Raw genomic sequence first — 23389 nt, forward strand, 5'->3', positions numbered from 1 at the left:
GTTATTTTTGTAAATCTACAATAGTGAGTAGATTGGGTTCCGTTTTGATTATATGTTTTATTGAGATCTGTCTCCTGATTAAACTTTAAAAATAAAATAGTTACTAAGTTAGTCTGGTCTCATGTTTTTTAGAGCAATATTTTCTGGGTCTGGATTGTTGAGATGCAAAGATGGCCTTAAGTAGACTGATGTGCTCTTCCTGTCAGATTTGGGAGATGAGTGAGAGTTTCCATATTACTGATGATTATGTCTGCAGGAAATGTTTTTGGTTGTGAATCCTATTAGATTGCATGAATCGGTTGGAGTGACAGTTAGAGGCAATGAGGAATTTACAGGAGCTGGAGATGTGATGGATGACAGTTGCCGGAAGAGACATAAATAGAACATACAGTTGGGTGAATGAGCTACCTCAAGAAAAGGTAGGAGAGGGAGGCAGTTGTGCAGGAGTCTCCTATCTCAGGGGAATGTAGCACTGACAACCAGGTTTCTGGTACCGAGACTGGCTCTACTGTAAGGAGGGGTATGTCAAGTGATCAATTGTGATAGGGGTCTCTCTAGTCAGATACACAGACAGACGTTTCTGTGACTAACAGCAAGACATCAGAATAGTGTGTTGCCTCTTTGTTGCCAGGATCAATGATATTTCAGGGAGGATGGAGAATATTCTCAAAGGGGAGAGGGACCAGCAGGATGTCATTGTACACATTGGAATTAATGACATAGGAAGAGAAGAGGATGTGATTCAGAGGAGACAATATAGCAAGTTAGGTAGAAATTTAAAAAGGAGATCCTTGGGGGTAGTAGGATGTACCTACTAGTGAAGGTGCAAAGCTTAACCAGGGCAGGGCAGGTGACTGAGGTGTCAGTGGGTGTGCATTTGACCATAATTCTATTGGTTTTAAAATAGTGATGGAAAAGGATAGACCGGATCTAAAAGCTAAAGTTCTAAATTGGAGGAAGGCCAGTTTTGACAGTATTAGGCAAGAACTTTCAAAAGCTAATTGAGGGCAAAAGTTTGCAGATAAAGGGACGGCTGGAAAATGGGAAGCCATCAGAACTGAGAGAACAAGAGTCCAGGGACAGTATATTCCTGTTAGGGTGAAAGGTAAGGCTGGTAGGTGCTAGCAATGATGGGTAACGAAAGAAATTGAGGTTTTGGTCAAGAATAAGAAAGAAGTACATGTCAGGTATAGACAACAGATATCAAGTGAATAGCTAGAAGAGTCTAAAGGCAGTAGAAGTGTACTTAAGAGGGAAATCAGGATGGCAAAAAGGAGACATGAGTTAGCTTTGGTAAATAGAATTAAGGAAACCCAAAGGGATTCTACAAATAGGTTAAGGACAAAAGAGTAACTATGGAGAGTATAGGGCCTGTGAAAGATGAACAAGGCCATATATGTGTGGAACTGCAGGAGATGGGAGAGATACTAAACAAGTACTTTTGCATCAGTGTTTACCGTGGAAAAGGATATGGAAGATAGAGAATGTGGGGAACTAAATAGTGACAAATGTCCATATTACAGAGGAGAAGGTGCTGGATATCTTAAAATTCATAAAGATAGACAAATCCCCAGGACCTGATCAGGTATACCCGAGAACACTGTGAGATGTGAGGACAGTGATTGCTGGGCCCCTTGCTGAGATATTTGTATCATCAGTAGCCACAGATGAGGTTGGCTACATGGTGCTACTATGTAAGAAAGGTGGTAGAGAAAATCCTGTGAACTATAGACCAGTGAGCCTGACATCGGTGGTGAGCAAGTTGTTCGAGGAAATCCTGTGGGACAGGATTTACATGTATTTGGAAGGGCAAGGACTGATTATGGTTAGTCACCATGGCTTTGTGTGTGGGAAATTGTGTCTCACTAATTTATTTGTATTTTTTGAAGAGGTAATGAAAAGGATTAATGAGTGCAGAATGGTGGACATAACCTATATGGATTTTAGTAAGGCATTCGCCAAGGCTCCTCATGGTAGACTGGTTAGCAAGATTAGATCACATGGAATAGTGGAAGAACTAGCAATTTGGATAGAGAACAGGTTCAAAGGTAGAAGACAGAGGATGGTGCTGGAGAATTGCTTTTCAGACTGGAGGCCTGTGACCAGCGGTGTGCCTCAAGGATAGCTGCTGAGTCCATTTCTTTTCATCATTTGCATAAATGATTTGGATGTGAACGCATTAGGTATGGTTAGTAAGTTTGCAGATGACACCAAGATTGGAGGTGTAGTGGACAGTGAAGAAGGTTACCTCGGAGTACAACAGGACTTTGATCAGATAGAACAATGAGCTGAGGAGTGGCAGTTGAAGTTTAATTTAGATAAATATGAGGTGCTGCATTTTGGAAAGGCAAATCAGGGCAGGACTTCTGGGGAGTGTTGTCGAACATAGAGACCTTGGAGTGCAAGTTCATTGTTCCTTGAAAGTCGAGTCACAGGTAGATAGGATAGTGAAGAAGGTGTTTGGCTTACTTGCCTTTATTGGTCAGTTTATCGAGTATAGGAGTTAATATGTCACGTTGCGGCTGTACAGGACTTTGGTTAGGCCTTTTTTTGGAATAATGCTTTCAATTCTGCTCATTGTGCTTATAGGAAGGAGGTTGTGGAACTTGAAAGGGTTCAGAACAGATTGACAAGGATGTTGTTAGGGTCGGAGGGTTTGAGATATGGGGAGAGGTTGTATAGGCTGGGGCTGTTTTTCCTGGAGTGTCAGAGGCTGAGAAATGACCTCATAGAGATTATTAAAATCATGAGGAACATGGATAGGGTAAATAGACGAGGTATTTTTCCCATGGTAGTTGGGGGGGGGAGGAATTAGACGACATAGGTTTAAGATGAGATTGGAAAGATTTAAAAGGGACCTAACAGTCAGCCTTTTCACGCAGAAGTGGCGCATGTATGGAATGAGCTGCCAGAGGAAGTGGTGGAGGCTGGCACAATTACAACATTTAAATGGCATGTGAATGAGTATATGAATAGGAAGGGTTTAGAGGGATATGGGCCAAATACTGGTACATGGGAGTAGATAAATTTAGGATATCTGGTAGGCATGAAGGAGTTGGACTGAAGCGTCTGTTTCTGTGCTGTGCATCTCTATGAGACTGTGGCTCTAAGTGGTATTAATATGTATCTAGAAGTGTTGAAAATAGCAGTAGCTAAATCCTTTCAAAAGATGAGAGTAGTGTTTATGGTCTAAAATCTTTGAACTCTGTTTTGAGTTGAGTGTAAGGTGCAGTGACTATAGTCTTAAGAGACAATACAACTCTTAATACTGATAGATGACTAGTGCTGAGGGTCACCACACTTGAGGCAAGAGGAGAACTTGAGAAGGACAGTCCTTCTCAGTGACCTCAGGCAGTGCAGGAATTGGACTCTCACTGTTAGTGTTACTCTGCATTACAAACCAGCTATCTGGCCAAATAAGTTCTCTGAAAGGACAACTGGGTTGTGATCCTCCTGGGCTATTCTGGACTATATATTGTGAGCCAGCTGCAGACTGACTTTGACAACACCCACAAATGCTGGTGACCAGAAAATAATTAACTCAAACAAAATGTGCTTCCTTTCATAATCAGTTTTTTTTTAACAAGCAACCCTGTCAAGTCTATAAATTCTAAAACATATGCATCAAAAGATATTAGTTTGTTTAGCAGTATTCCTACAACCGGAATATATAAATATTTCTGGGGAAAGGCTATGTCAGTCCCCAAAATAGATACAGGAATCACAAAGTATAATTAATTGCCATCTGTTTGTTGAAATACATGCCTGCTAATTTAAATGCAGTGCAGCAAAAATTAAGCTGCTGAATGACTACAGCTTAAATTATTTATTACTTAAAAGTCGGCCTGTGCTTCTCAAAGGGGTGTGCATTCAAGCCATGCCATTACTGAACAGCTTTAATACTTGTTGTCCCCAAAATTGTGGATATTTGCCCAGGTATGTCCTATATACAAGAAACAGGACAAATTACTACCCTATTAGTATACTTTCAATCATCAGCAAAGGGATGGAATAGGTTGTCTACAGTACTATTAAGTATTATTTGAAAAGGAATAACTTGCTTGCTGACAGTCTGTTTGAGTTCCATCAGGGCCACTCAAGCGCTTGACCTCATTACAGCCTTGGTACAAACATGGACAAAAGGCTGAATTCCAGATGTCTGGTAAAGGTGACTGCTCTTGATGTAAATGCAGCATTTAATGGAGTATGGCATCAAGGAGCCTGACCAAAACTGGTGTCAATGGGAATTGAAGGCAAACTGTTCATTAGTTGGAGTCACATCTACCACTAAAGAAGACGGTTGCAGTTGTTGATGGTCAATCATGTCACCCCAGAGCATCACCACAGGAATTCCTCAATTTAGTGGCCTAGACATTTTCCTGCTCCTTCATCAGTGACATGCTTTCCTTCATAAGTTCGGACGTGGAGATGTTCTCTGATGTTGGCATGATGTTCAACAACATTTCAGAGTACTCAGATACTCACACCTGTAGATAAATGTAGCTCCAAGAACGCTCAAGAAGCTCTTTGACCACAGGAGAGCCTTTCCTTCAAAAGTGGACAGGATGTTACATTGAGAATTGCACACTGTCCTATCTAAACACAATGCAAACTGCAATTTTCCTCATGGATTAATAATTTACTAACATTTAGTGTTAGAAACTGCCTTGCACATTTGCATACAAGATAACAAATTGATCAAGACATACTTTATTGGATTCCTTAAAAATTGTTACTTGGTGAATTAAATTCAGAGTGTAACTGAAACTGAGCTGAATGGTGATATTATGGCGATGTCACTAGACTACTAAGCAGGAATTCCAGTCTAATATGCCAGAGACATGAATTCCAATCCTTCCTGGACAGAAGGTAGAATTTGAGTTCATTTGGGGGCCCTTGTGTGATGACAGCGTCCCAGCCATTGAGCCAAAGACCCGAGTTCAAGTTTCAGCTGCTTCAGATGTGTGTCATAACATGATTGAACAGGTTGATTTTTAATGAGCCCTATATTGGCACTCATGTGCTATGGTGCCAGTGCTCCCGCCTCTGAACCAGAATGGCCGAGGTTCAAGTCCCACCCACTTGAGAAGTATCGAATGTATCTCAGCAGTTTGCCTAAATATATCTAAAAATTATATTTTTATAAGTGAATTCTTGTATATTTAGTTTTTCAGCATTACAAATAAAGACAAACTTTGACATCAATTAATATCAGTTGTAGCTTTCAGTACACTTAATTTAACAAAACAGACATCTTTGCTCCATTACTTGTGATTCGCTAAAGTTCTAGCTTGACATCAAAATGAATAGCATTTGAAGTAAGTTTGTTTATTAGTTTCCACTTGATTTTGTGATTTTTTTCGGTCTAACGTTAAACATTCCCAAGCCTAAGAGTGTTATTTCTTATCGCAGTCTAGTATTCTCATGGAAGTAATGAACAACAGAATGTTTGAATTCCTTGTCTCCTACATAGAATGTTAGATGAGCCAGCCTATTGTTAGTTTAAAATTAATCTCTGTTAGCTGCTTTCTGGAAAGAAATATTGTGATAATATGAATTTGCACATGAGTTCAACTACAGTTGATTGTAAACATATGCATGTTCTGAGTGGGCAGTCAATCTTGGAAATATCAGGAAATCACTTCAGATTTGTAATTCTGATTGTGTGCAGCTATGAGTAGGTGGGGATCTGCACTGTCTCCAATTTAAAAATATCCTTCCTATAGCAGGGTGACCAGAATTGAATACAGTATCCTAAAAGTGGCCTCACCAGTGTCTTGTACAATCACAACATGACGTCCCAACTCCTAAACTCAATGGCCTGAGCAAGCTTTCCAAATGCCTTCTTTACCATTCTGTCTATCTGTGACACAACTTATAATGAACTATATACCTGAACCCCTAGGTCTCTCTGTTCTACAATATTCTCCATGGCCCTATCATTTACTGTGCAAGTCCTGCCCTTTTTCATCTTATCAAAATGCAACACCTTGCATTTATCTAAATTAAACACCATCTGCCACTCCTCGGCCCACTGGCCTAATTAATCCCTTTGTCTCCTTAGATCATCTTCCTCACAGTCTGCTATTCCACAGTTTTGGTGTCTTCCGCAAGCTTACTAGCCACACTTCCTATATTCTTATCTGAATTATTGACAGAAATCTATCACCTGAGGGGTGTAGCAGCCTTTATAGAACATTCCTCAACCATTCTTCATTCATAAGCCCAAGAGCATTAAATTTATCAGGATAAATAGGGGAAATAGAGTCACGGAGTCATGCAAACCCTTCATTCCAAACATTCCATGCTGACTATAAATCCAAACTAAACTAGTCCCACCTGCCTGCACTTGGCCCATCTCCCTCCAAGTTGATTCTTTTTGTGCATTAGGTGAGCTGGGGATCTAAAATTTTGCAAGACCCAAATCAGTTTTAACCCCATTCATATCATATCCAACATTTTGGATTATGTGGAAGCTTCAGGATCAGGTAGAAATAACAACACTATTAAAAGTTCAGACATGCTTGTGATCAATTTAGAACCAGATGCAGCACCTATTCGAGCCTCTGTAATGCTGCATTAGATCCACCATCTTAATAAGCATCTGTATTGAACAGAAATACCTGCTAGGATTAGGTGATAAAGATGAAAATGCTGAAACTATTGATTTAAGCAAACAAGGTTTTGGTAATAATGGTGGTATGTTTTTGTAATTTCATTTCTCTGTTCATCTGAAACTGCCAACTTCAAATTTCAGTCCTCATTCTGTCAACCTGGGGAATTTCAGTTCACATATCTTCAGGTTGCAATTCCATGTTCTGAATGAGAGTTATGGTATTTTATCTCTTCAAACTGTTATCATGGGTTACAAAGCATTCAAACTCTGAAGGGAAACACTAATATCTGGATGGAAACATGGGCATGAAAAATGGGACAAACAAACATTACAAAAGAATGGTAAGATGCCATCAATGCAAAACATAAGTTTGGTTTCTTGTTCCCATATGCTGTGTAACCTGCTGAGTTTTTCAAACATTTTCCTGTTATTATATGCTCTCTGTGATGAATCAATGTCCTAATCATCCAGAACTGTTGACCAATAGCACCATGACTTAGGCTGTGGTTGCTGCCAACACATCACTTCCTGGAACTCGTGAACAACTGGGGAAAAAATAAGTGTTGATGGTCAGGTCTTGTGGGGAGGAAGTCACATGAATGGGGAGGATGTGTGCGGGAGGAGAGGGTGATGAAGTTGGAACTATAGACAATCCATGGCCTAATGTCCTAGCCTCTGAGAATACACAAATTAGTGTAGGTTGAGGCCACCTAAATAACTGATACGCCACATGCACAGTTTCCTTAGTCCTTTATCACATGCCCGGTCTATGCTGAAACATTCAAACATTCTTATCAAAAGTGCAGAAGTTGTAATACAAGCTGGTTCTAAATAATGGCCAAAATATTAAGCATTTTGAAGAAACAATGCATGGGACTTGGGCATTGCTGGCTGCCCAAGCTTTTATTGTCTGTCTCTAATTGTTCTTGAGAGTTCCCTTCCCTGCAATCCACCTTAGTTTCTGACAGGAAACCCTGAAGTCCTTGAAGATATTCTTACTGAATCAGGTTTACAGCTTTACCAGTTAAACTATTTAATATAATAGACATTATTTTAGCCTTAGTTAGTTATACAAAATATATGACAGAAGAAAAGTTTATGTGTGTAGCTGTAGCATGTGAGAGCTAGTGATAGCCCACGTAATTCACAGCAACCAAATCTTTAATAAGAATCAGCAGCTTAAGTTTAGCTCAGAGCTGATGAGCTCCAGTCTGAGCTTTGGTCATGTGACGAATCAGGGAGAAAGTTACTTAGAAACTTTGCTCCAGGAGGCAGTCAAACTACTTAAGCTAAGTACATCAGATTTACAGAATGAGTGACACAGGTAAGGGGACACAGTGGGCAGTCCTTGAACATCTACAACATGTCTGAGTGCTTGCAAATTGTGTGGACATTTGAGCTACACATTCAACTCTCTGACCTTACTTCCCCTAAGACAACTTAACCGTGCTTCATGTAGTAATCCAATGATTATTACCTTTGAGGGTCTTTTTTACAGTAGCCCCTAATTGGTCATACTCAGTAGACTCTTTTTCTAAATTTTGCCTATGATATTGTCATCTGTGTGAACTGAATCTTTCTCTTTCCACTCCCCCTCTTCTCCAACCAAAACGAGATATCCTTAACCCTGGAAGCAGACAAGCAACACATCCTTCAGGACAAATGTTCTCACCTGCAGAAAACAGTATCTACTCCCCTTGTTGTACTGTCTCTTAGTGCTACCTATTTCCTTTTTACTTGCATCCTCCTTTTGCTCTTGACTGTCCATGAATTAAATTTGCTGGGACCATTATGCTCTCCCTTCTTACAATTCCTGCTCTGACCCACACAAGGTGGGAGTTCAACCTGAAACTTAAGGCTGCCTCCAGTCTAATACTGACTTTTCAGTGAGTAGGACAGGGAATACAAGTAGTTCTATAACCCGATGGTTGTGTTCTTGTGCAACCCCCATTATAGAAAAATCACGCTTTAGAAACGGTGCTTAAAGTGTTGGCGATGTAATTGCGTTACAGCCAAAACATATTTTAAAAGTTTGTGCATTAAAAACAATGTCCCCAGTTCATCAATCATGAATTCACATTAACGGACCGCACATTATAGCAGATAACACCTGGGTTTGATTCCCACCTCGAGCAACTTATCTGTGTGGAGTTTGCACATTCTCCCCATGTCTGCGTGGGGTCTCTGAGTGCTCTGGTTTTCTCCTACCATCCAAAGATGTGCAGGTCAGGTGCATTGGCCATGCTAAATTGCCACATAGCATTAGGTGCATTAGTCAGGGGTGAATATGGGGTGGGTCGGTGTGACTTGTTGGGCTGAAGGGCCTGTTTCCATACTGTAGGGAATCTAATCTTATCATCCTTTCTAACAATTTGTTCTTCTAATGTAATCACATGGATACATGTTGTACAAAGTGCCAGACAGATGTAAAGCTTGAGGATTAAATGTTGCAAGAAGCTTTTGTTTTATATTACATTTAATGATAAGCAAAAGTTTTAGTACTGCTAAAAGCATCAAACAAATCAATTTTATTATACCTTAAAATTTCTGCATGTAATTTCACTACCATTTAAAATATCTTGTTCTAGCTAATTTGAAGGGTGGCACGGTGGCACAGTGGTTAGCACTGCTGCCTCACAGCGCCAGAGACCCGGGTTCAATTCCTGCCTCGGGCGACTGACTGTGTGGAGTTTGCACATTCTCCCCGTGTCTGCGTGGGTTTCCTCCGGGTGCTCCGGTTTCCTCCCACAGTCCAAAAATGTGCTGGTCAGGTGAATTGGCCATGCTAAATTGCCAGTAGTGTTAGGTGCAGGGGTAAATGTAGGGGAATGGGTCTGGGTGGGTTGCGCTTCGGCGGGTCGGTGTGGACTTGTTGGGCCGAAGGGCCTGTTTCCACACTGTAAGTAATCTAATCTAATCTAATCTAATCTAATTTAACAAGTGGAATATATTGCAAGTTGTGTTAGTTTTATGTATTGTAATTGTTACTTAATACATAAAGCAAATATATGAACAGTAAATGTTTCTTTTGAACTATCATTCCTTATCTTGTAGTGGCATTTGTGTTTTGGGGGATTGTGTTCCATGGCAATGCACAATGAAGATGGTATTCGATTCATAACTCCTTGAAAGTGGAATCACAGGTAGAGAGAGTAGTGAAGAAGGCTTTTTGCATGCTTGCTTTCATCGGTTAGTGCATTGAGTATAGGAGTTAGGACAGGCATATAAGAAGGGCAGTATTATAATAATCATTGAGGAGGCCTTGCAGGTGGACTGGAAAAATTAGGTTCGTAGATGATCATAAGAAATGGAATTCGTGGAATGTCTTTGCGATGGTATTTTGGCGCAACTTGGAGCCCACTAGGAAATAGGCAGTTCTGGATTTGGTGATGTTTAATGAAGCAGACTTGATTAGGGAACTTAAGGTGAAAGAATCCCAAGACAACAGTGACCATAATGTGAGAGAATTCACCCTGCAGTTTGAGATGAAGAAGCTTGAATCAGATGAAATGTCATTTTAATCGAGTAAAGGTAACTACAAAGGCATGAGAGAGGAGCTACCAGAGTTGAATGGAAGAGAAGCTTCAGAGGGAAGATGGTTGAGTAGCAATTGCAGGAGTTTCTAGGGATAATTCTTGAGGCACAGCAGAAATTCATCCTAAAGAAGAAGAAACATACTAAGGGGAGGACGAGGCAAAACTGGCTGACCAGGGAAGTCAGGGATAGCATAAAAGCAAATAAAGCATACACTATTGTGATGATTAGTAGGAAGTCAAAGGATTAGGAAGCCTTAAAAATCAGCAGAGGACAACTAAAAAAGCAATAAGGTGGGAAGAAGATAAAATATGAGTGTAAGCTTGCTAGTAATATAAAAGAAGATTCTAATAGCTTTCGCTTTCTAGATATATAAAAGGTAAGGGAGAGGCGAAAGGGGACATTGGACAGCTCATAAATGAGTCTGGAGAAATAGTAATGGGGAACAAAATGACATAGGAACTGAATAGGTACTTTGCATCAGTTTTCACAGTGGAAGACACCAATAGCACACCAGAACTTCAAGAGAGTCAGGTCAGAGGTGAATGTAGTGGCCATCACTAAGAAGAAGTTGCTGGGGAAGCTGAAAGGTATGAAGTGGTTAAGTCACCTGAACAAGATGGACTACACCCCAGAATTTTGAAGGAGTCAGCTGAGGAGATTGTAAAGGCGCTGTGGTGATCTTTGGGGCAGCACTTGTCAGGGAGGAGTGGAAAATGGATACTATAACAGCTCTGTTTAAGAATGGAGGGAAGGGGGATCCAAGATGGCTGCATTCTGTTAGGATCGAATTTGCTGGGCTCCGCACTGCAACATGGACCTGACAGAGCCAGGGCTCATCCCAAACACTTTACTGTGAGTAAAAACACAGTAAATGAGCTAGAAACCTGAAAAAATCAACTTACCTTTGTTCTTGCAGCTGGAGAATGCTGAAGAAAGGAGGAAGCTCACCCAGGGCCAGGATCATGGCCCAGCCCTCTGAAGCAGTGGGCTTGCTTACTCACCAGACCCTGGTTGAGGAGCTGGCCAAATCCTGAGAGGTCCTGGGGAGGCAGATAAGAAAAAATCAAGGAGAACCTCGCTCCTGTATCTGCCATGTTGCAAGACCTGGGAAAAGGACAAATGAGTGCCGGACTGCAGGGATAGAGGCAGAGACTAACTCCTCCAAAAGCCAGATTGAAGCCCTAGAAACACAGGTCCATGGTCTGTTGGATCTGGTAGATGATCTCAAAAACAGGAGCAGAAGAAAGAACCTGCACGTTGTTGGCATAGCGGAGGGGACAGATGGTGAGTGGCTTTTGGAATTCTGCAGGAAATGGTTCCTGGAGTTCCTTGGTTTGGAGGTTGAGAAGGGAAGGGTAACAATTGAAAGAGCCCACCAGATCTGGCACAAAAGCCAGGTGGGGATCAGCACCCATGCCCTATCCTGGTGAGTTTTCAGCATTATAAAGACAAACAGAAAGTCATCGAAGCCTCTACAGCCCAGGGGAGGGATTCAAGGGCATTGGTATGTGGCAGCTCCAGGGCCATGTTTTCACAAAACTTCTCGGCAGCAGTGGTCCGGAACAGGAAGTCCTACGATGCCGTCAAGAGGAGATTGAGAGAGCTTGGGATCCAGTATTCTTTAAGGTATCCAGCGGTGCTTCGGATCAATATTTTGGATCCATACATTTGTTCGACTCGCCAGAGAAAGTGAAGAACTTTGTGGACACATTGACTTAAGTCAAATGGCCAAATATGCATAGAGGACAGAGGTGTTCGAGTTTGCTCTTCCTTAAAAAGGACTTGGTGGAGTCTCCTTTCTTGTAATAAGTTGCATGAAATGATGTGCGAGATGGATAGAGTATTTATCTTTGATCTCTAAGTTATGTTAAGGATGGGTGACATGTTTATTTTTAGTATACTTGTTTATAGTACTAACCTTGCTTTTGGGTGTTCTATTTTCTCTACTGGGTCGTCAGTGTATGTGGCGCAACCCTCGCTGGTAGGAGTTGAGAGGGCGGTTGGGATTGTTAGTAGGGTTGTGGGATGTGTAGGTACCCCCCTTTGACTCAGGGATAAATTCCTCCAATCAGTGCCTTTGGCAATTTTTTTGTTTTTCTGTTTTTGTTGTACTTTTGTAAGCTTTGCAGATTTGTTGTCTGGAGTTATTTTAGTCTGTATACCTTTTGGGTGTTGTGGATTCTTTTGCATTAAAGCTCAGTGATATATATTTCAAGTTCTTCTTCTCTGGAATCTAAATGATGTAATAGAAGATTATGGCGAAGGATGTGTTTGAGTGGTGCATCTGGAATATTAAGAGGAGACATTCACCTGTCAAAAGGAAGAAGGTACTTTCCAGTCTTAAAAGCGAGAGGGTAGATGTTGCCTTATTACAAGAAACACACTTGGATGATGCAGAGCATTTGAAGCTACAACAGAATGGGTATGACTGAGTTTATTTTTCATCTTTCAATATGAGGAGTAGAGGGATGGCCATTTTAGTTAGAAAGACTCTCCCATTTAAGTTCTTAGAATGCATTAAAGACATACACAGGAGATTTGTAATCCTTAAAGCTTTAATACATGGGGAAGAATATGGGTTCTTAAATGTTTAATCTCTCCCAGTCCACCCCCTTAAATTCTTGACAGACGCACTTTCTAGACTGGTTAACCTTCCATCTCAACATATTATCAGAGGAGGGGATTTCATTTGTCTCATAGTCCCTGTGGCCTAAAGGCCTGCCGATATCTTCTTTATGATCTGAACAATTAAGGGATTTGTGTGCTGAATTGGGGTTGGTAGATGTTTGGAGGCAGCTTCACCCTACTGGTAGGGACTTTACATTTTTTTTGAACCCACATAAATACCATACCAGGATTGATCTTTTCTGACCTCCGCAGCACATTTGGGCTCGGTGGCATCGTGTACAATTGGCAAGCCACTATTTCTGATCACGCCCTAGTGTATTGAATGGTTAAGAGTAAGGATATGGTGGTAGGCTCGAGACACTGGCGACTCGACCCCTGCATCCTTAAGGATAGCAAGTTTATTGAATTATTTTCTAATGTGTTCAGGGCTTTTTAATATATTTTTTCAGGCTAGGTCAGTAGCCCATCCATTCTTTGGGAAACAGGTAAAGCCCATGCTAAGGGGTTGGTTATTTCCTATTCAGCCAGTAATAAGTGACAGACGGGTGAGCAGCAGTACTTGCTCGAGACGCATCTGGAAGTAGCTGAAAAAGCATATTTTGACAGGCCCTTGGTGGTTAAACTGCAGAGGGTCACGGCGCTCCGGTCTACACTGAACTCCATGCTCACACGGACAGCCAAGAAAGAGCTTACATTTACAAGTCAAAGGCTGTTTGAGCGTGGAGATAAGCCGGGCAAGTACCTAGCATATCTTGCTAGGAAAAAGATTCCTCCCCCAGGGCCATTACCTTGATCAGAGACGACACTGGAAATTTGACCTACCATTCTAAAAGGTTCTAAAAGGGTTAATGCAGCATTCTAGAAATTTTACTCTGAATTATACCAATCTGAAAGCTGTGAGAGTGGGCAAATTAAGATGGAATCTTGTTTTAAGAAATTGGACCTTCCGGGAGTGACCCCTGAACAAGAGTCTCTCCTCAATGCCCCATTATCAGAGCAAGAGGTACAAAAGGCTGTGAGGCTGTTCAAGAATGGAAAGGCGCCAGGTCCTGATGAGCTGTCCAGTGGGGTCTATAAATAATTTATAAGTATGTTGTCAGGGCCAATGCTTGGTTTTTTAATGACTCACATAGACGTGGCCTTCTCCCACCATCTCTAAGAGAGGCGAACATCTCTATCATTCTTAAGAAAGGGAAGGCCCCGGAGGACTGTGCTTCCTATAGACCAATTTCACTCCTGAATGTTGACTTCAAAATCCTATCCAAGACTTTGACATTAAGGCTAGAATCTGTACTGTCCTCCATCATTAAGGACGACCAGACGGTGTTCATAAAAGGTCACAGATCAATGGATAATGTCAGGAAATTACTTAACATGATCCAAGTATGTCGACAGCGATCGGTACAGGGATTGGTGATCTCCTTAGATGTGGAAAAGGTATTTGACAGGGTCCAGTGCCCATAACGTTTTCATACTTTGAAGCAGTTTGGCCTGGGAGAGATCTTCATCAGGTGGGTGGAGGTTTTGTATAGTGATCCTCTTGCTGCAGTCCTCATCAATGGTATACGATCAAGTAATTTTAATATTTGTAGGGGCAGTCAACAGAGCTGTCCCTTGTTACCATTGCTTTTCACATTGGTGATAAAATGGCTGGCAGAGGCAATACGCAGCGATCTCAGTATAACTGCTCCAGAAGTGGGGATGAAGTCACATTGTATGCAGATGATGTTCTTGTCTTCTTATCAAACCCAACAGTCTCAGTGCCACACCTGATACAATGTATCAATCTATTTGGTGGCTTCTTGGGTTATATGATCAATTTTGCGAAGTCAGAGGCCGTACCCATGGGTGGTCTCTGAGAGTGATCCTGAGGGAGGATCTCGGTTCCCCTTTAGATGATTGCAGGAGGGCTTTCTCTACTGAGGTAAATTTATTATTCCTACTTTTGATTGGCTATTTAAAACCAATTTTTTCCCATTTATTTGACAGAATCAAACAGAATCTTTGTAGATGGGAGGCACTTCCGATCTCTTGGTTAGGTCGGATAGCTCTCATTAAGATGAACATTCTGCCCCACCTGCTGTATCCTGTGTGAATGCTACCTCTAATTTTTACTAAGCAAATATTTAGAATACTGAACAGCTGGTTTAGTTCTTTTCTCTGGTATTGTAAGCGGCCCCTAAATTGACTAAATTGCAGTTACCTTACAGACGGGAGGAGTGGGCCTCCCAGATATCAAAAACTATCCGTTAAACTTGTTGCTATCTTATGTGAATGATTGGGCTCAGGGGGACACTCACTCACTTTGGTTGGACATCGAAGTATCTCAGGCAAGATTCCCCCTCATTAGCCTGGTGTTCTTAGACAAAATGAGAACAGTTAAGGAATATTGTAATAGCCCAATAGTCATCAATACTGTCAAGGCGTGGAGGGCAATGCATCAGGGTGAGGGCAATATTGCCAAAAGATAATTTTTAACACCCATAGTCGATATGCTGAGCTTTTAGCCAGGGATGATGGACTCTGGGTTTAAACTATGGGCAGCTAGGGGCGTGTCTTGCTAGAGTGATTTATTTGAAGGGGACATATTGATGTCTTTTGACCAGTTGGCTTGGAAATATGAATTGCCCAATAGGGACCTCTTTTGTTTCTTTCAAATTAGAAATTTCATACAAACAGAGACCACACTATTAACTGATCTTTATAGGTCCAACATGGAGAAGAGGGTGTTGAATGCTGAGGGTGCATTATCTGTTAGTAGCGCTTATCATCTGTTGGGAGGGGTTCCCTCGGACGAGACCGAACGGCTTTGTAAAGTATGGGAGAGCGAGTTGGATGTTCTTCTGAAATATGGGAGTTTATCCGGGAAAATGGAAGAAGGATCTCGATGTGCAACAGGATCCACGCCTTGCAATTTAAGATTCTTCACAGGGTCCCAGACCACCTTGCTAAATTTAAAGCAGGAGCATCTCCAAAGTGTCCTAAATGTAAAGTGAGCATGGGCACGCTTACTCATTGTCTTTGGTCCTGCCACAGACTGTGGGCATACAGGAGCGCTGTGGTAGGCGAAATAGAGAAGGCTTTGGGGATGGAGTTAGAGATGGACCCAGTATCTCTTATTCTTGGCTTTGTTAATTCACTTTCATTAGATGCACACAAAAAAAGTGTTTTTCAGTATCCTCACTTTATGTGCAAGAAAGAACATTCTATTAGGATGGGTGTCGGAAAATCTCCTGGGGCTGGCAGGCTGGCATAAGCGCGTCATGGAGTACATCCCCTTGGACTTTCTTACGAGTATGGTGCACAATAAAACCGAGAATTTCTCTAAGACGTGGCAGCCCTTTTGCACTACCTGGATACAGATTTGTCCACCATACTAATAAGAGCCTTTATATAGCCGTGGCAATTCTATGTAATAAACCTGGTATCCAGAGGGGAGGAACTACGAACATATGAATATGTATAATCTTATGTGATTGATGATCCAGGGCTATTGCTTTGTTTTGCTGAGCTGTGTTATGATTATTCTTGTTGTTAAGAGTTTTCTTTTTTAGCTTAGTTATTAGTTAATCTTTATTTATATAATTAGCAGATATGTTTTTTACTATTAGTTTGAATTGTTTGGTTTTGTATTTGTTGTAATGTTCAAAAGAAAAACAATTCCTTTTTTTAATAAAAATGTATTTAGAAAAAAAAGGGAGGGAGACAGAAGGTGGAAAATTATAGGCTGTTTCAACTGACCTCAATCATTGGTAAGATTTTAGAATCTATTATTAAGGATGAGATTGTGGCATACTTGGAACCGCAGGTAAAATAAGGTTGATTCAGCATGACTTCATCAAGGGGAAGTTATTCCTGTCAGATCTATTGGAATTTTTGAGGAGGTAATTAGCAAGTTAGCCAAAGAAGAGCCAGTGGAATATTTTCAGCGGCCTTTGACAATGTGCTGAACAGGAGGTTGCTGAATAAGAGCCCATAGTGTTAGGGACAAGTTACTGGAATTGGTATAAGACTGGCTGACTGGTAGAGGCAATGAGTGGGGATAAGGGGGGCTCTTTTTCAGGATGGTAGTCAGTGATTTGCCAAGTCCAGCAGGAGTCTATATTGAGACCACATCTATTCAAGTTATACATTAACGATCTGGATGAAGGAGCTGAGGGCATGGTTGCTAAGTTTGCAGATGACACGAAGCTGGGTGAAGGAATTGGTAGTGTTGAGGAAGTGGGGAGGCTGCAAAAAGACACAGATAGGCTCTGAGATTGGGCAAGAAGTGACAGATGGAATATAATGTGGGAAAATGTAAAGTTTGAACAGCTACTAATGAACTTGAAAGACCCTATACAGACAACAGCAATAACTGTTGCAAATCTAATTTTAACTGTGTATTGTATTGCAAGTGTGGAGGTTAGTACAAAGTCAGAAAAAAAATTGTTTATTCCCATTATTATAAGTATTAGATTGCAAATATGCTCATTTATGTTACCTTTAATAGATTGAGCTGCACTTTTTAAACTCAGTTGGTTCCTTGGATATTGAAAGTTCGGCGGGGGGATAAGAGAGACTTCTGAATACAGTATCAAATGTTAACAAACTTTCCAAGTAAGCAATGCATCACAAAATAATCTGTAAATATTGCTATAGCTTTTAGGCTTTGGATAATGGTAGGTTTCTGTTTCACACTGAGGTGCAATTTTAAAGTTGCAAGTACATTTGTGAATTGCTCTCCTTTTATGTTTTTCATTCATTTATATTTTGTTCACAGGTGATACATGAAGCAAGGTACCTGATTGATGTTGCTGACACTATATATGACAAGATCATGCAGTGTTGGAAGTCAGGTAGATTAAAGCTTTTGAGAGTCACATAATCCAAAATGTAACTTGCAATGTCACATCATAAAACCTATTTATAAATTCATGTTTTTCAAGATGCTTTTTTTTAATGGAGACATTCCTTGAACTCTCTATAAACTTAAACCCGTCCAAAAATCTGCTGCCAATAACATAATTCACACTAAGTCTTGTTCACTATTCACCGCTCTGCTTGTTAACCTACATTGGAAATGCTTCAGTTTTAAAATACTTATCCCTGTTTTGAAATCCTTCCTAACTCTATAATTTCCTTCATGCTTACAACTTGCTGAGAAATCTACTCCCCTCCAATTCTTGTTTCCAGCTTATCCCCATTGGTGGAGCTATGTTATCAGTTGTCCAACTCCAAGGGCCAGAATGTCAATCTTGAGTCAGACTGGTTCCATTTCCAAAGTAGAAATTGATAAAATGTCATATGGACTAAGTGCCTACAGATTGTGTGCTTATTGAAAAGAATAAAATAGAATGTATCTGCAAATACAAAATCTGCAAATGCAAATTCACCCCACAGGCTATATGTGTGTGCATGCATGTATGCGTGTATGAGAGAGAGAGAGAGAGAGTGTGTGTGTGTGTGTGTCTGTCTGTGCTCTCCTGACACTGTGTGCCTGGGTGTGACGGAATATATCCCTGTGAAATGATGTGCACGTGAGTGTAAGTGTGGGAATGTGCATGTTTGTGTGTCTGTGTCTGAGAGAGAGTCTGTATATGAAAGAGGCTCTGTATGAGTGTGTTCATGTGTAAGAGTGCGTATGTGTGCTTGTATGTGAGTGTGTGTGTGTGAAATGTATAGTGTAGTGGGGTCACGTGTAGTGTGGCATGAGCCTAAGATCCTGGTTGAGGTAAAACCAAGGACTGCAGATGCTGGAAACCAGAGTCAAGATTAGAGTAGTGCTGGAAAAGCACAGCAGGTCAGGCAGCATCCAAGGAGCAGGAAAATCGACGTTTCGGGCAAAAGCCTTTTGCTCCTCAGATGTCTATTCCGATGTCTATCTTGGAGGATGGTCACCCAAAAATCCAAGATCGAATGTCCTTGACCACTGAAGTGTTCCCAGACTGGGAGCGAACATCCCTGTCTGGCGATTGTTGCGTGGTGTCCACTCATCCATTGTTGTAGTGTCTGCTTGGTCTTAGCAACATACCATGCCTTGGGGCAGCCTTGCCTGCAGTGTATGAGATAGACAACATTGCTCAAGTCGTATGAGTACTTGCCTTGCACCTGGTGAGTGGTGTTCCCATTTGTAATGGCAGTATCCATGTCGACACTCTGACATGTCTTGCAGTGGTTGCCATAACAGGGTTGTATGGTGTTGTGTCCTTCAACACCTTCAGGTGTCCCATGAGTCTCAACCGGGATTTTGGGTTCATGTCACACTACAGGTGACCTCACTACACTATATACTTCACACGCAAACGTACACACACACTCTTACAAAAGATCACATTCACACAGACACGCGCACACTCTCTCACAGGCATATGTTCCATTACATTCATGCACTCAGTATCAAGCAAGCACGTACACACGCAAACACACACACACCCTCTCACTCTTTTTTTCTCTCTCCCTCTCTCTTTCTCCCTCACATGCAAACACAAATGCACACGTACACTCATATAGCCTGTGGGGTGAATTTGCATTCGCAGATTGTATTTGCAGATTTGTATTTGCAGATACGTTTTATTTTTTTCAAAAAGCACACAATCTGTAGGCAGTCAGTCCATGTACATTTTATCAATTTCTACTTTGGAAATGGAAACAGTCTGAGTCAAGGTTGGGATACAGACAGACTATAACCTCACACCTTTAATGCATTGTCTGAGCTGAGATGTCACCATTGTTTTTATAAAACTTATGTTATCTTGGGAATGAGACCTGAAAGAAGTTTTAGGATTTACAAGTTTATGAATCGAACCTGCAACCTCATTCTGAATGATTTAAAACTTAATAGTAATCCACTCCACCCTCCTCTCCGACCTATCACCTTCATCTGCCTATTGCATTCTCAGCTACCTTCCCACTATCCCACCCCCTTCATCTCTCAGCCCTCCAGCCCATAAGTCTTATTCCTGATGAAAGGCTTATGCCCAAAACGTCAGTTCTCCTGCTGCTTGGATGCTGCCTGACCTGCTGTGCTTTTCCAGCACCATACTCTTGACTCTGATTTCCAGTATCTGCAGCCCCCCTTTCTCCTAGTTGATTTTAATCCTACTGCAAAGCCTCTTCCAAGGATGCCTACCTTAAATAGGTTCTCCTCCCTTATTTACAAGGATCTCAGTGAGTCTCTGCCTCACTGCACCCCCCCCCCCCCCAGGTCATGTCCTCTGCCATGAAGCTCTTCAGCCACGTCCTGAAGCAGATTTGCTACCACAGCCACATCTCCATCCTCAGTGATCCATTGCACCTGATGTGGTCTCCTCTATATTGAGGAGATGCCAACGTGCGATTGTTTTAGAGATCATCTCTGGGACACTCGCATCAACCAACCCCACCACCCTGTGGCTGAACACTTTAACTCCCTCTCCCACTCCGCCAAGGACTTGCAGGTCCTCCTCCATTGCCAAACCCTAACCACCCGACTCCTGGAGGGAAAACACCTCATCTTCCATGTTGGGACCCTACAATCTTGGGATCAATGTGAATTTCACCAGTTTCCTCATTTCCCCCCCGCCCTTCATCTATCTATTGCATTTTCAGCTATTTCCCCCCCTCCACTTTATCTCTCGATCCCCCTGGCCCGCAAACTTCATTCCTGATGAAGGGCTTATGCCCAAAACATAGATTCTCCTGCTCCCCAGTTGCTGCCTGACCCGCTGTGGTTTTCCAGAACCACACTCAACAATAATCTGTATGATTTTTTAACTATGTTAAAGCATGAATCAGAAGGAGTTCACATAGAAGGGGGTGCACCTTGGCCTCTAGCTACCATTGTGCTACTGGACCGCAGGGCTGCTCTCTCATTAAAGAGGGAGAGACTACTTGTGATGGTTTAACCTGAGGGTCACCACACATCGGATGAGGGCAGAGGTTGAGAAGGAGAAACTTTCATGGTAACCTCAGCAGGTGCAGGAATTTGAATCCTCTCTGTTGGCCTCACTCTGCTTCACAGACTGACCATCTAGCCTAAGTAATCCCCACATAATGTGGTGTACTGTTGCAGCTTCTGGGCAATAAGGGCCATTGCATTCGACATACCTGGCTTTTGCACCTGTTCCTTCCTGTGCATGTGGATGAAGACCCTGATTACCAATATTGCAGGGTCTTTTCTAACTTGGACTCAGTGGGTGCTTGCTCTTTACAAATCCTCTTCTGAGATTTTTCTTCTTTGGTATTTCAACCCTATTTCTCAATCTTCCTTCACTCTGCCTATGTCACTGATTCCCACATGAACCACAACAGCTATATTCTGCCTACTTCTAAATCCATACACTTCTCCAGCTACAAGGAGATGTCCTGAATGTCAGATAATGGAAGTCTGCTGTCCGTAAAAGAATTGAGTTTGAGCAATATTAATCAAGTTACTTAGAAATGATAACCAAATGAAAGAAAAGGAAGCCATTTGGCTCATTGTGCCTTGATATGCTTTCTAGCTGAGGAATCCATTTCATCCCCTTTTCTCACCTTCTTCCCATACTCCTGCCCACTCATCCTTTTCAGTTCGCAGTCAAATTCTGTTATGAATATTTTAGTTGAAAATCTGCATCCAGCACAGTCTTAAGCAGTGCATTCCATACTTTAACCACTCGTTGCATGCAACCGTTTTCTTTCATGTTGCTTTTGTTTTCTTTTACCAATTGCTTTAAATTCATGTCCCCTTCCTTATTCTTGATTGGGAGGTTTCTCCCTCTGTAGTCTGTGCAGGGTCATCATGATTTTGAATACCTCTGTTAAATTTCCTCTCAATATTCCTTTCTCCAAGGAAAATGGTCCTAAGTTATCCAACCTCCCTTTGTGACCGATGTTCCTCATTCCCTAGAACTATGCTTGTGATTTTTTTTCTGTATTCTCTCTAATGTATTCACGTTCGTGTTAAAGTGCAGTACCCAGAATTAGGTACAAAATGATAATTGAATCTGAACCAGTGTCTTATGCGGGTTCAACGTAGTGATTCAAGAAACATGGTCAGGAAACTGTGCCTCAGTGAGACAGATATCAAATGAGTAGCTATTTAGATTCATCTAGGAATTCAGTATTTGAGGAAAAGTACTGCTTTAATTAAGGTTTAATTCAACTAATAACACGTGCAACATGTGTAAAATATTGGTCGGATTTATCAGCACTGGTAAAATTTATCAATACTGTGTTTCTAAGCTTAATTCAGGTAAGGCCAAGTCAAAACTAATATAATCAAGCCAAAACAAAATAAATTTAACAGAAGTGAAGTATAAGTAAGGCAAGGTGAGTCAACTCAATCATGTGAAACGCATATTCTGATGTTTGTGGGAATTTGTGGATATTACTGATGACTCAGACCACATTTGCAGAAGGTATCACAAGTGGCAAAAATCTGAGCTTGAGGTTTTTGAATTTTTGCATGTTGGCCAGAGTGACTTCTTACTGAGGTGCATCCACAAGGCTGAGTGATAGATGTATGTTCAGAAATTTCATCACACGCCAGGCCAGGAGCCTGGAGACTGATGAGGAATGAGTGACTTCCAGACAGTCCAAGAAGAATTAAAACCATATTGACCACCCAACATTGACTCGGCACCGGAAAGATCTTCCTTACCAGCATCTGGAGATTTGTGTCAAAGTGAGCAAGCTGCTCCACAGATTAGTCAAAATACAGCCTAACATGGTCTGAACGGTATGATTAGATGAATATGACAATGTCCCAGACACCACCTTTACCATCCTTAGGTATGCCCTGCCTACTGTCAAGACAGAGCCAACAGACCTGACAGTATACTGTATAATCAGTAGGGAATTGTCTTCAGAGATCTCAAAATTGACTCAGGACACCATGGAATCTCATCGCATTAGGTGAAACATAGGAAGGAAACCTCCTTATTAGCACCTACTGCCCTGCCTCCTCTGAGTTGCTGAATCAGTACCCCCTCATGTTTGACTTCACTTTGAGGAAGCACAGTGGCAAGGGCACAGAACATAGTCTGGAGGGTGGACTGTGATTTATTGCACCAAGAATAGCTCAATAGCACCACTACTGACTGACTTGGGCAAGTACTAAAGGACATAGTGTTGTGGAGACAATATAGAGAACCACCAGGAGACGCAGAGAGTTCTTCAAGAAGTAGGTCTTTTATTTGCAAACAAAAAACCATGACACTGAGAACGCTGATTCTCGAATGCCCACGGACCTCAGGGTCTGTGGATTTTAATATTTTTGATCATGTTTCTGTTAGCTTATCAGCAAGTCCAACTATATTAATCAAAGTACCTCACTACTAACCTATCATGATAGATATTTAGCTATTCCATCTGTTACAATAGTCTCCTGTCTTGAGCTGACTCTACTAACTATTAAGTAGATATTTTAATGTCATGTCCCAAATATGTACGGTCCCAATCCTGTCATAATAACACTTAACAGAGAAACTTGCTTTATTACTTGTGTTATCTCATCTCGCCATAGTGACCTTTCAGCCTTAACCTTACTCTGCTAATTGGTGTAAGAATGTTCCACTATTAGATTAGATTAGATTAGATTAGATTACTTACAGTGTGGAAACAGGCCCTTCGGCCCAACAAGTCCACACCGCCCCGCCGAAGCGCAAC

The 23389-nt window shown here is 41.5% G+C and overlaps 1 protein-coding gene across 3 annotated transcripts in view; it reads left to right on the top strand.

The window, feature by feature from the left end:
- The window catches only part of plcl1 (phospholipase C like 1), a 336006-nt gene that overhangs the window by 286437 nt on the left and 26180 nt on the right, over positions 1–23389 (top strand). For all 3 annotated transcript variants that reach the window (XM_043692934.1, XM_043692935.1, XM_043692936.1), the window contains exon 4: positions 17544–17619. In XM_043692934.1, the coding sequence (XP_043548869.1) occupies positions 17544–17619 (76 nt within the window). The remainder of the gene's footprint in view (positions 1–17543; positions 17620–23389) is intronic.

Source organism: Chiloscyllium plagiosum, chromosome 7 (genome assembly GCF_004010195.1).
Source record: "Chiloscyllium plagiosum isolate BGI_BamShark_2017 chromosome 7, ASM401019v2, whole genome shotgun sequence".
NCBI classification, from domain to species: Eukaryota; Metazoa; Chordata; class Chondrichthyes; order Orectolobiformes; family Hemiscylliidae; genus Chiloscyllium; species Chiloscyllium plagiosum.